Genomic DNA, 13,942 nt, shown 5'->3' on the forward strand with positions numbered 1-13,942 from the left:
CAAATTGACAATTTTCTTCTTGTGTGCAAGACAGATTTTAGGGAGTGTTTTGGACTTCCAACTGCTAGAAATTGGCCCGTCATTCCAATTTGGTGGATGTAAATCTGAACTTTTTAAATGTGACCTATTTAATTTTGGTCTGGAAAAAAAAAATGTCAATGAGATTTATTATTTGCACCTTCATGGCTTTCTATTTTGATATTTATTCTAAAATATTTATTTACTTATATTTAATCCATTTTGACATAAGATGTCTAAATCTCTGAAATGCCTTGTGGAGCGTCTTTCAGGAGGCACTGTGAAGTCTCAAATCATTTGATGTGGAGCTGGCTGGGTCTTAATAAGATCTGGGGGTTGGGAAAGAAGAGGCGTGCAGCCCTGAAAATAACCGCTTCCCCCTTGCACAGGAAGTGCTTATCAGTCCATGGGGGTGGCGGGCCTGCATAATGCCAGTCTTACTCTCTGCTTGGCTTCCCCTGTCAAAGCTTTATGGCTTTAAGGAATAACTAGCAAGAGAGATGCCGACTGCACCCATAATGCACCCATAATGCACCATTTGCAATTATTGTATTTTTCCCACCAAGACATCTGCTGTGCTGTAAAGAGGTCATCCACCTCTTTTAGACTCATGTCAGTCGGCTAGGACAAACCAATGGAGATGTGATTTACTTTACTGTTGCTGGAGGCCAGCTAGCAATTACCTACAGCCCTAAGGCTACGGAAATAGTGTCTGACTGACCAAAGAACCCATGAGCTCAGAGACTGTCACATTCTGGGTGTTACATTTTGCGAACTGGTTCAAAAACATCTTATGGAATGCAGTCAAGTGCAATGATAACACATTTTATTTGTTGATATATATATATATATATATATATATATATATATATATATATATATATATATATATATATATATATATATATATATATATATATATATATATATATATATATATATATATATTTTTTTTTTTTTATTATTTTTTTTTTTTATTTATTTATTTATTTTTTTTTACTGCTTGTCAGGCTTCCATTCCACAAGTTACTGCAATATGGTGTTCACAAACTATTTTACTGCCCTAGAAATTATGTATTTCTGAGTGAAAAACTGTTAAGGGAGGAAAACCGTGTTGGATTGGACTTGATTTTATCCATGGGGAATTGATTGGATCTTGAAAAGTGGGAACTGAAAGAGAGTTTGCTGCTGATTGCTTCCCTCGTGAATCCTCTACTTTTGAGGAGGCTTTTTGACCTGGACGTGGAGGCTAAAGGTTAATCTCAAGCATATCAATATTTCCTTTGCATATAATTGACTTTTTTTTATTATTATTATTCTATTGACTAGTGTCAGAAATGTACTTTTAGAACTTTTAGATATTTGCCCACTGAGGGCTTTTTTTCCCTCTCTAACAGTCTGTGTACACTATGCCAAAATCTTTAACTGAATGGCCTAGAAAAAGATTTGGTGGAATATAGGCCTATCAATTAAAATAACGTAATTTTAGTACGTCAAGTTCAGCTTATTTTATTTCTGTTAGTTTCTAAGCTAACGATTTTCATTTTCTTTTGAATTTTTTTAAGTTGAAGGTTTTCTTCTTATCTTTTTGTTTTATTTCAGCTCTATTTCAATTTATTTCAATTTAGTAGTTTTTATTTTAAAAAAATAACAACCCTGGTACTTACAACAGCAATTTGTAAAACATTAAACAGTAAAACATTAACTAAATTACTATTGAGCTATTGGTTAAGATTGTTTTCTCCACCATCTTAGCAGAAGAGACATCAGCTGAAAGGAAATGTCTTTTTTGTTTTACTTTGCAGAAGTGTGCACTGCGGAATCATGCATGATAAGATCAGGAATGTGTACTAAGAAAGTGAATAGGGTCTTAGGATAACTTTAATATCAGTCAAATGCATCATGAAACTCAGCTTGGACCAGTGAACAGTGTTGCAGAAAACCCTTTGTTCAAGTTCTCACACAGCTTAAAGGGCACTAGCAGATGATAGCGAGTGTGTGCAGGATAAAACAGCAGTAGAGCATCTGTGCGATGTGTCGCCGCAGAGGTCATGTTGTCAAGGCTGTTATCGGCATAGATGTTCAAGGCTGTGCAGGTCTATTGAACTTCTAGCCTCTCTCTCTCTCTCTCTCTCTCTCTCTCTCTCTCTCTCTCTCTCTCTCTCTCTCTCTCTCTCTCTCTCTCTCTCACACACACACACACACACACACACACACACACACACACACACACACACACACACACACACACACACACACACACACACACACACACACACACACACACACACACACACACACACACACACACACACACACACACACACACACACACAGAGTCATCTGCCCTCTGGATGGCCTTGATCCTGATTAAATGCAGATATGCTGATAGCCGAGCCGAGAGTTCAGTAATAACATTGACGAAGATTGATGGGCCCTGTCTGTCATTCCTTTATTATGGCCATGCTCTGTCTCTCATGCCAGCAAGTGTTTCCACAGCCATTCCACTTGGGCTGAGTGACTCATTATATTGAATATTAATGAAATCGGGCCAGGTTTAATTTATACTAAATGCATTTATTTGTTTAAAAATGCAGTTTAAATGGCAATATTCTAAAATATTATTATAATTCTCAATAATAGTTTTCTGTTAACAGAACAGTTGTGCTGCTTAATATTTTGTGAATATTTATTCAGGAGTCTCTGAATTAAAAGAAAGTTCAAATGAACAGTATTTATTTGAAAGAATGTTATTTTGTAACATTATAAATGTCTTTACTGTAACTTTTTATTAAATTGAATTATTCTTTCCTGAATAAAAGTATTCATTTTTCAATCTTACTGACCCCTAACCAGAAACCGAACGGTTCAATAGTATATACTTTTAATATCGTATATAATCTTTATATATATATAAGTATTTGAACACCCTGCTATTTTGCAAGTTCTCCCACTTAGAAATCATGGAGGGGTCTGAAATTGTCATCGTAGGTGCATGTCCACTGTGAGAGATATAATCTAAAAAAAAAAATCCAGAAATCACAATGTATTATTTTTTAACTATTTATTTGTATGATACAGCTGCAAATGAGTATTTGAACACCTGAGAAAATCAATGTTAATATTTGGTACAGTAGCCTTTGTTTGCAATTACAGAGGTCAAACGTTTCCTGTAGTTTTTCACCAGGTTTGCACACACTGCAGGAGGGATTTTGGCCGACTCCTCCACACAGATCTTCTCTAGATCAGTCAGGTTTCTGGGCTGTCGCTGAGAAACACGGAGTTTGAGCTCCCTCCAAAGATTCTCTATTGGGTTTAAGTCTGGAGACTGGCTAGGCCACGCCAGAACCTTGCTATGCTTCTTACAGAGCCACTCCTTGGTTATCCTGGCTGTGTGCTTCGGGTCATTGTCATGTTGGAAGACCCAGCCTCGACCCATCTTCAATGCTCTAACTGAGGGAAGGAGGTTGTTCCCCAAAATCTCGCAATACATGGCCCCGGTCATCCTCTCCTTAATACAGTGCAGTCGCCCTGTCCCATGTGCAGAAAAACACCCCCAAAGCATGATGCTACCACCCCCATGCTTCACAGTAGGGATGGTGTTCTTGGGATGGTACTCATCATTCTTCTTCCTCCAAACACGTTTGGAATTATGACCAAAAAATTCTATTTTGGTCTCATCTGACCACATGACTTTCTCCCATGACTCCTCTGGATCATCCAAATGGTCATTGGCAAACTTAAGACGGGCCTTGACATGTGCTGGTTTAAGCAGGGGAACCTTCCGTGCCATGCATGATTTCAAACCATGACGTCTTAGTGTATTACCAACAGTAACCTTGGAAACGGTGGTCCCAGCTCTTTTCAGGTCATTGACCAGCTCCTCCCGTGTAGTTCTGGGCTGATTTCTCACCTTTCTTAGGATCATTGAGACCCCACGAGGTGAGATCTTGCATGGAGCCCCAGTCCGAGGGAGATTGACAGTCATGTTTAGCTTCTTCCATTTTCTAATGATTGCTCCAACAGTGGACCTTTTTTCACCAAGCTGCTTGGCAATTTCCCCATAGCTCTTTCCAGCCTTGTGGAGGTGTACAATTTTGTCTCTAGTGTCTTTGGACAGCTCTTTGGTCTTGGCCATGTTAGTAGTTGGATTCTTACTGATTGTATGGGGTGGACAGGTGTCTTTATGCAGCTAACGACCTCAAACAGGTGCATTTAATTTAGGATAATAAATGGAGTGGAGGTGGACATTTTAAAGGCAGACTAACAGGTCTTGAGGGTCAGAATTCTAGCTGATAGACAGGTGTTCAAATACTTATTTGCAGCTGTATCATACAAATAAATAGTTAAAAAAATCATATATTGTGATTTCTGGATTATTTTTTTGTAGATTATGTCTCTCACAGTGGACATGCACCTACGATGACAATTTCAGACCCCTCCATGATTTCCAAGTGGGAGAACTTGCAAAATAGCAGGGTGTTCAAATACTTATTTTCCTCACTGTATATATATATATATATATATATATATATATATATATATATATATATATATATATATATATATATATATATATATGATTATATGATGTATGATTTTTTTATTTGTTCTAAAGTGAGTTTTCAGAGTTTGGCAGAAGACACACTAACTAAGCCAGTAAAATGGCTCCCTCTGCTGGCCATCGTAAGCTCTACATTCATTTGCAAACCACTATCAAAATGTCAGTGGCATATTCATTTGTCGCAGCGAACTCAACATCATTGAGAGCTCGATTGATCAGTTAACATTGGCCTGCTTAATTGTGCCTGACCTGACCCTCACTTTCACTCCACCTCCCCTCCTCTCTCTCTCTCTCTCTCTCTCTCTCTCTCTCTCTCTCTCTCTGTTTGACTGTGTCCCTTCACTGCAGTGGTTCATTGTGTTCTGGTCTTATACAGGAAGCATTCTGGGTCAATTGACCTTTAAATTAGGGATTTTCATTTGCAGCCGTCGACTGTGATGGGGAAAAGTCAATGAAACACACACACACACACACACACACACACACACACACAATTAACAGCGCTGTGTGCGTTTGCTGAGTCAGATGTCAGATGATCAAGTCATTAGACTTGTGTGCTTATCCTATCCATCATCCTTCCTCCCTCTAAATCCATATGGTGCAGACATAGAAAGCCACCCTGAAGAGAAATCATTCATATGCATAATATTCATGAGCTGCTTTGCATATTGTTACCCTGTGCTTTGCATGCGGTTATGTTGCTTGTTCAAAGCTCCTCCATATTATTCACCTCAGAGCACACACACACACACACACACACACACACGTACAGAAATACACGAAAACTTTGAAAGAGGGACTTCTGCTCCCATATTTTGCCGGCGGCTCACCCCACTTCCTGTCAACTCCTGTAAGCCACGCGCTGCTGTTCTCAGATCCGCCCTTTTGAGACCGACCGCACTATTTCCATGGCAACCACCTTCAATTGCACACGTGAAAATCCCCTCCACCTACGTTTGCCGCCCTCTTGTGGAGGCAAGAGAGATAATGTGTGCATAATGGTGTTGGGTCTATCAATTAGCCCTTGTTTTAGGAGAGGAGAGGATCGATTAGAGAGGCGCAGAGGTTGAGGGATTGTTCTTCCAGGTCAGAGCACAGAATCATGCGACGGCTGCTGCACGGCTGGGCCGGGGTCCCGCTCTCGCTCTCCTGGAGACCCTGTCACACTGAGGAGGAACCGGCAGGTGCAGGAGAGGAAGGAGAGGAAGTTGTCAGTCAAGGTGAGAACAGGAGCTGGAAGGAAAACTGATATGCCTGTAATTTGATGTAGATCACGGAGTAATTTTTTGAAAGTGTTAGGCAACAGTGGGGTTTTCAAGGTCAGTAATATTGAAGGAAAGGTATATGAAAGGTTTTGAAGTACAGAAGCAAAAAGGTTTTGGACAAATAACAGTGTAATAGAACCTAGAAATATCATGTAAATATGCTTGTCATTGTGACAAAGTACTATGGTATTACCTTCTGAACCCTTCACGTTACCAAATGGTGTTGGTTTAACTTAAAAAAGAAAGTAACATTGTTGCCTTACAATTTTTAGTTCGTTAAAAGTTAAAAATTACCTGTTCATGTCTAGTGATAATATTTTTGTTTTATGAATATGGAAAAGAGACATATTGATAATACTGTACTCAGTCATATCGATTTTGAGCGACATGAGGATTGATAGATTTTTTTATACGAATCACATAACCTGCAGAACCTATACGATTCGATTAAACTGACCGTGATATTATTTTTACACATATAATTATAGAACTTTTCAAAATACAAAGTTGCATTCAAAATCCACTTGGATCAAAGAATGATCATGATGCTTCTGCAAGGGTTTGTGGGTCATATTTCAGAGCGAGAGAGAGACCTCTTGAGCAAACAGCGTGCATTTAATGTTTGATGTGGCCTTCAAAGGGAGGAGGATGGTGGAGATTCTTTTGTTAACTCTTTCTGCCGGCTTCCTGTGGGAAACAGGGCCGTGTTTGTTTGAGAAATCACCGTCATCAGCGTTTCATCGGGAATGATGTACAATCCGCCTGAAACAATGGAACTGATTGCAAGCGACATTCCCAACCGGCAGAAGAGTTTCATTTTGCTCTCTTGTGTAGCGACAGTGCGACACTCAGCGCTCTTGTGTTTTAAATCCCTATCAATCTATTTTCCCTTGCTGCTCTTTCATCTGGAAAAAGCCACTTAAGTCAATTCTGTGAGATGGTGATGCTTGACTAGACCTATTACTGCACCTTAGCTGGAAGACTAGCCTGTCTGACAAGGACATCTGTGGGCTTTTGGCCTTGCAAAATAATCATTTCAGTCAGATGCAGGCTACTAATGCTGTAAACCTTAACTTCAATGATCCGTCCATCGGATGCGAGGCAGTGAGTGGTCTGTTTGTTTCTTCTTGGCATTTGTCCTGCAGTGTTGGGGTAACGTATTACAAGTAACACGTTACATAATCAGATTACTTTTTTCGAGTAAATAGTAAAGTAATGCATTACTTTTAAAATTTACAACAAAATATCTGATTTACTTTTTCAAATAATGCAAGTTACTGTGCTTCCCCATTTATTGACTGACCCGTCCCCTGTCCCCATGTTGAGAGGCATTGTGTGTGCTGTATAAACATGATGGTTTTGTAGTTCTAGACTAAATGTGAGCATTTACTCAGCTTACTTGCACAAAAACATCAGCATTCCTCAAAATGAATGAAAACTGAAACGCAAACCTGCATTAAATAAATGCGTTAAATAATACATATACTTTATGTATTTAATCTCACTTTATTAACAGACGTGAGTTTGCACTTCCTTCAGCCTGAAGCTTTTTCATTTCACTTTTAGTGTGAAAGGGCCTTTACATTTGCCAAAAATAGATTTTTTTTTGTTATTAAAAAAGTTTTAAAAAAATAACGCAAAAGTAATGTAACCCATTACTTTCCATAAAAAGTAGTTAAAGGGATAGTTCACCCAAAAATGAAAATTCTGTCATCATTTACTCACCCTCATGTTGTTCCAAACCTGTATGATTTCCTGTCTTCTGCTGAACACAAAAGAAGATATTTTAAAGAAGGTTGGTAATTAAACAGTTGCTGGTCCCCATTGACATCCATACTATTTTTTTTCCTACTATGGAAGTCAATGGGGTCCATCAGTCGTTTGGTTACCGACTTTCTTCAAAATATCTTCTTTTGTGTTCAGCAGAAGAAAGAAAGTCATACAGGTTTGGAACAGGGTGAGGGTGAGTAAATGATGACAGCATTTTCATTTTTTGGGTGAACTATCCCTTTAAGTAACTCAGTTAGTTACTTGCAATATTGTAACACATTACTTTAAAAGTAACTTTACCCCAACACTGTCTGTCCTAAGTAGCAAATGGTCCTGATGGAAGATTTTTTTGCTCAATTTTCCTTTGGGAGAAAGTGGTCTTGGCACCCACACATCCTTAAATCGTCCAGTCATATCCGCTGGGAGATACTGGGTCCCAGCATTAGCAGTTTTGCATTAGTGGTATGCCAACCGAGTGTCTTTTTATAGATGGTAGTAGTTTGATAACTGCTGAGCTCATGAAACAATGTCATGGTGGTGTTTGTGAAAGTTCTCCTTGTAACTGTCGTAGGCCAGTAAGGGCTGTGCGTGTAAACCTCACTCCCCTGATCTCAAGAGGCGCTCTAGCGACTGACACTAGAGGCTGCGGTCTTAGCCTCCTTGTTAGAGCAAACTCCCACGCCGGAGACCCTGTTTCGAAAAATGCTCGGATCAGGTCAGTAGAACTGGTTACATTCCATCTGCTGTTAAAGATATAAATAATGTTAATGAGAGGATATTGTGGGAGTCTTGCTACATTGTATAATTTTAAGTGCCAAATTCCATGGCATCAGGTGGTGATGCTGTATTTATTGGCAAGATGCGACTATACATTTACTCAAAATATTGTTTTGAGAGCCAAAAGCTGGCCAGGGTGTATCATCACTACACTTCTGTTTGGCCAATTTTTAGTTTGCGCAGCACTATCAGGGGTTGCAAAAGTAAACCAGCTGCACTATCCATCGGGTTGCACAGATAATTGGGATTGCCACGGAGTTCAGTTGGGTAATGCAGCGGCATCACCCTTTTGAAGTCTTTTGCTTCCCAACTAATAAGACTGTGTGAGAAGTATATCCATGTAAATAAGAATATGTATTTTCATATTATAATGGTACCCTGAAGACGTATTAGAAGCATCTCATTTGCATAACATTGTGATGCAAACTCTGCATGTAATGGCCTGGGCTTCAATTTACTTCCATTAGACTGAATCAATATAGAGCTTTCTCTGAAACCACAATAGTGAAAGAACGAGAGACAGAGAGAGATGTCTGTGTGCCTGCTTTATTGTGCTGGATATATTGTCACTTAACTTAATTAGATAAAATTGAGAGACAATAAACAGTCAAAGCTAACAGGATAATAAGATATTCAACATTATTTTAAGCAGATTCTATGAAGTTTAGGCTCTCCAATTACTGTTTTTAACTGTAAGTGGGAAGAAATAAGATACAGATTTTCTCCAAATAATATTATATGATTTGCATCATGCATCATAATATATTAAAGATTAATTAAACTGACAGAAAGGCAACAATTTCCATACGTAAGTATGGAACACAAGTTAATTGACTACAATTGGTAGAAAACCATGTCAAATTCAGTTCCTGTGAAGATGAGGCCTCATTGATCACGCTAAAACTGTATTATTGGTGATTGGAAAAGTATCAACTGCTCTAATTAATCTTAATATCAAATGAACAGGGTCTTATTTCTCAGAAGGAATGACTTATTTTGGCCCACATTACAGCCCTCAGTATAAATGAGTCATCATGTACCCTACTCGTTTTTAAATAGATTCTTCCAGCAGAATGATGTGCACTGGCACTAAGTACGCATCATTTCAAGCTGCTCCCACAAACATGTTTGTTTACTCTAATGGCCCACACAGCCCCAGTTTTCAGTCCAATCGAGTGGGATGAGGTGCAAAAGGATGTACACTGTTTATCTAGGCTGAAAATTATAATTATATATGTATGTAAGAGCTTTGCATTTTTTTATGACCTGATTTATTGAAGCTACAGTAAATAGGGCTTGAATTGTGGCCACCCTGCAGCATTAAATCTGTTTGAGTCCTTTGATTGATAGTGCAGTTCATCACTTTCACCGCTAGAGGCCGCTAATGTAGTACATAAGGGAAACCGTAATCCTCGCCATTTCAGCACCACTGCTGATGGACAGCTCCCGCCATTGTTCCTTTTGCTCTTTACAGGCTGAAGGGTTTTTACTGCTCATTTATAATAGTTCACTGCTTTTGCTCTTTGTGGGGAAAATGTTCCCGGCCTGCCTCTAGCTTGCTTGTCTAAAACACGGTGGCTCGATTTTTCATGGTCTGGTTAATCCCAACCTCAAGATATACAGCATTCATGATAATGACAGCTAAGCTATATCCTCTTTTGGTGGAATGGCATTCTCTTTCTTTTAGTAATAATGGTCTTATAAAACTGTTCTCAATTTTTCAGATTTACTAAGAAAAAATATGTCTTATTCGGGAGAGCCATTAAGCAGGTCAAAAGGAAAAATAATAGACTCTTTGGTGAGCCAAGCAGATTTGAAGTGTATTTTCCATCTGTCCAACTGCAGTTGCCATGAACGCTCTCACCATCCAATGACAGATTTGCCAGGACCCCCATCCCGTCATGTTCGCAGCTTCACAATTTTGTTTAATAAGACCTCTGCACACGTATGTCATGTTGAATCATACATGCATCCATGCACATCAACACCTGCCAATTATATGTGTTCATCCACGTGCAAATGTAAAGGGACAGCCCTTGTGGAGAGGTTTCCCATTAAGTCATTTTTTACCTTCAGAGCTGTATTGAGAAATCATAAAGCATCCTACTGGTTTGATTGCCAATGCTGCCATGCTCATCCCTAGAAAATGTATTACACCATCCTGGGAGACGAACAAGAGACTTGATTGATGTTATTTAGGAATGTTTCACACTCTTGTGTGGTTCCTGTAATTGAGATTGAGGTAGTCGTCATGGACCTTGAGGATATTGATTTGCACACGCACACACACACACAAACACATGCAGTTGTCATGTGTATGTATAAAACAGCTTCACAAACCGTCTCAACCACACAGTATCGTTATTTCTGTGCTAAAAATGTATAGTTCGGATATAAACACTGATGTCTCTGGTAACTTGACGTGACAAATTACTGTCAAAAATGTATTTGTCATTGAATCGTTCATTCTAGAGATTTGTTTAAACACGCCAATTCATTCAGTAATGAAACAAGTGAAGTTTTTATGAGTGAGTCATTGAATCATTCATTTAAGAAATTAATTCAAATTAAGTAATTGAATTAGACTGCATTTTGTCAGGACCTAGTAAATTATTTTGTTTAGTTGTCTATTCTGAATCGTGGGAGAATCATGATCTCCATTTTAAACAAGACACACCTTTCGATGTGAACAAAGAATGACAATTCACTTGTCAAGCAATTTCATGGAGTCTTTAAACTGATTCTTTGTTGATTAAATATTATATGCAAACCCCAAGCAGGGAGCATTTGTATTGTGGGTTTTTCATGTGGGATGCATAAATCAGAGCTTGCACAGTCTATTTTGGGATAGAGTCAAGCTGGATTTAAAGTATATTTCCCTCTGAATTTTCTCAGTTTCAAATTAATTTTTTAATCTTAGGCCACGATTGAAATGACTGTGGTTTACTCCATTTGTTTCTCTTCTTGGGTCATATTCTTTAAATACGAGCTGAATGTGGCACTGGTTGGGTCTTAAACAGTGGGATAGTGCCTCAGTTCACGGACATCTCCATAAAATATGCACAGAGCGGAATTCATGCTCCCATCTCCTCCTGCACCAGTGGATTTCTCTTTGAGGCAGCACATTTCCTCTGAGCCTTCAAACTACAGAGTGCAGATCAAATTAACCACTTAACAGACAGGCTTTACAATGCACTTACAAGCTCTGTCCACAGAGAACCAGATGCAAATGCATAGCTCATCTTGACGTGGTGATAGTCCAGAGCATTATTTATCCAAATGGACACACAAATCCCTGTACGCGTGTAATCTGATCAGTATGCATAATCCTAGTTCTAAACCTCATCCTTCTCTTCAGGAACATTGATCCATTCCGCTGGACTGTCAACCTGGAAGCTTGACAAAATTAAAATGAAGGGAATAAAAAACAAGGGGGGTTGAAAAGAGAGATTAGACCCTGAGCTCGCACGCTTTGATTTCAGGCAAGCAGTTTTAACTGTTATCTCAGACTCTTCTTACAAGCGTCAAGGGAGGAACAGAGTATGGTGGCAATGACCTTAATACTTTCATTCACGTTAAAGACTCATTCAGGCCTATTTCATACACAAACAGAGATAGATCCCTTTAATACGCAGTCCCTTGTCACTAGGCTCATCGTGCCTCCAAATGTCTGATAATGCGAAGAGATGCCACCACTGACCTAAATGCATGTTATCTGTGTTATAAAAAGGTCTGCTGCACAGCAGCACTGGCCTGTGAATCACACCAGCCCGCTCTTGATTGCAATTAGGGATGTATGATTGGCACAATGCAAATTTAAGAAGTAAATAAACAGACAGTACTGGCTAATTAATAGGTCTGAAATGTGTTTTTGAAAGTGGGAAACAATCTTATTGTTGTTGCATATTCAATTTTATTTCTCCTTTTGAAGTGACAAAAAAATTGACTGTTATTACTTTTTTCTAATGATAATTATTCTGCTCTCCACTCAGGGGAATTGATAGGCTCTTAATTGTGCTCTTATGTAAGGTTACATTTTTCCAGCTTGAATAAGCATCTAACTTCACTCTATCCCGAATGGTTATATAATAAGATTATACGTATTATAAATGTTGTTTAATATAATGTAATATAGCAAAATGCCATCCAAATGCAAAATGTGGTAACGAATTATTTGTGAATGAATTTGTCATGTGTTCCCTATGGAATGTCCAATTACATTTTTTTTTTTTCAATGGCAATTTTCAGAGTTAAATGATTCGAATTTGTTTCAATCAAATTCATAACAGCTATTCTAAAATCCCCAAGGAAATGGCTTAGAGGTCATTATTTTCCATGTTTTCCAGGAATATAAACTGTACAGCTTTATAAGTAATACATTCTAAATCGAATTATGCAGATTGCGAATTTATGATAATGTATTGATTCAGTTGAAACTTTGCCCTCATAAAGGATTAAAAAAACTCTAGTGGCAAGTAGTTCATGCATTTTAATGGAAAAGTTCATTTCTGACACTGCTTGAAAATAACTAATTCTATCGACGAAAGAGTCGCTTGTCTCCTGCTGTGCTCAGGTACACGACTAGCCTACTACTGAATACACCAAGCATGCAACTTTAAAAGCCCATTCAGATCAGCCTGAGTCTCAGATGAGAAGCATCACCCGCGCTGTGCGTGTTCTTCTGCTGCGCGCGTGTTCCAATGGATTTTACATGTGGGGGGAAATATGATTTGCCATTATAAAGCACGGATCTCAGCGCTGCAGGGACGTAGTGTATGATTCGAGCTCTGCACCGCGTTCGGAGTCTGCCTTTCTCCTGTGGGACACGGCGCCTGTGTTATGTGTGTGCGAGGAGCCGTTTTCATCGCAGCCCTTGGATGAGCGCTTCGGCTGAGCTAGAATGATAGCCGTCTCTTTCAAATGCCGATGCCAGATACTGCGGAGAGTGAACAAAGGTACGGTCTCGCTTGTTTTCATCCTTGATAATGCCTCATGCAGCCCTCCCCATTAAGCGAACGCGTGCTTGTATGATATACGGACGTTTACGCAGGGCATTTAGACGCAGAACGGGTCACCGGACCTGATGGAGCACAGCGGAATGGACCAACGATGGTCATCAAAACGCGCGCCTTTGTTTTGAAATGTACTTGCATGAAGCCTGGGGCAAAAAAACGCAATGAAGTATCGCACACCCGTCCCCCTTCATTAATATTTAACAGTAGAGTGCCGTAGTTTGCTGGTCATCTTAGTGCACTTGTAGGAGAACAATGCTGCTGTTGTTTTTCTTAGTATCTGCTTGACAGATTCTCTCCTGTTAATTATTTACCTGAAGGCACACTGCTTCATGCTGTGGTTTGGGAATATTGTTTGTTTGTTGATCCTGGTGTGCCTGGATGTTTTGCGGAGGGTTTGTTTCAAGCATCTCTATTGCAAACTTTACTGAATCATGATCATGAATTACTGAATCATTGTGTGTCATGTTGCATTTTGACTGGTGGGTTTCTTTGACTTAAGGCTTTGCCCACTGTGCAATAGTGTTTTCTTATGA

General features: G+C 39.1%; 1 protein-coding gene across 23 annotated transcripts in view; it reads left to right on the forward strand.

The window, feature by feature from the left end:
• Window positions 1–13,942, forward strand: part of grip1 (glutamate receptor interacting protein 1) — a 248,060-nt gene that overhangs the window by 136,317 nt on the left and 97,801 nt on the right. For 2 of the 23 annotated variants that reach the window (XM_079868967.1, XM_079868980.1), the window contains exon 1: window positions 13,023–13,349. The exons of 19 other annotated variants lie outside the window; for them this stretch is intronic. In XM_079868967.1, coding sequence (XP_079725093.1) covers window positions 13,295–13,349 — 55 coding nt within the window. In that variant the 5' untranslated portion in view covers window positions 13,023–13,294. Of the gene's footprint in view, window positions 1–5,572; window positions 5,803–13,022; window positions 13,350–13,942 lie in introns of those variants that run through there. 2 more of the 23 variants (XM_079868977.1, XM_079868970.1) reach the window with 2 other exon arrangements.

Source organism: Squalius cephalus (genome assembly GCF_949319135.1).
Source record: "Squalius cephalus genome assembly, chromosome: 4".
Lineage (NCBI taxonomy): Eukaryota > Metazoa > Chordata > Actinopteri > Cypriniformes > Leuciscidae > Squalius > Squalius cephalus.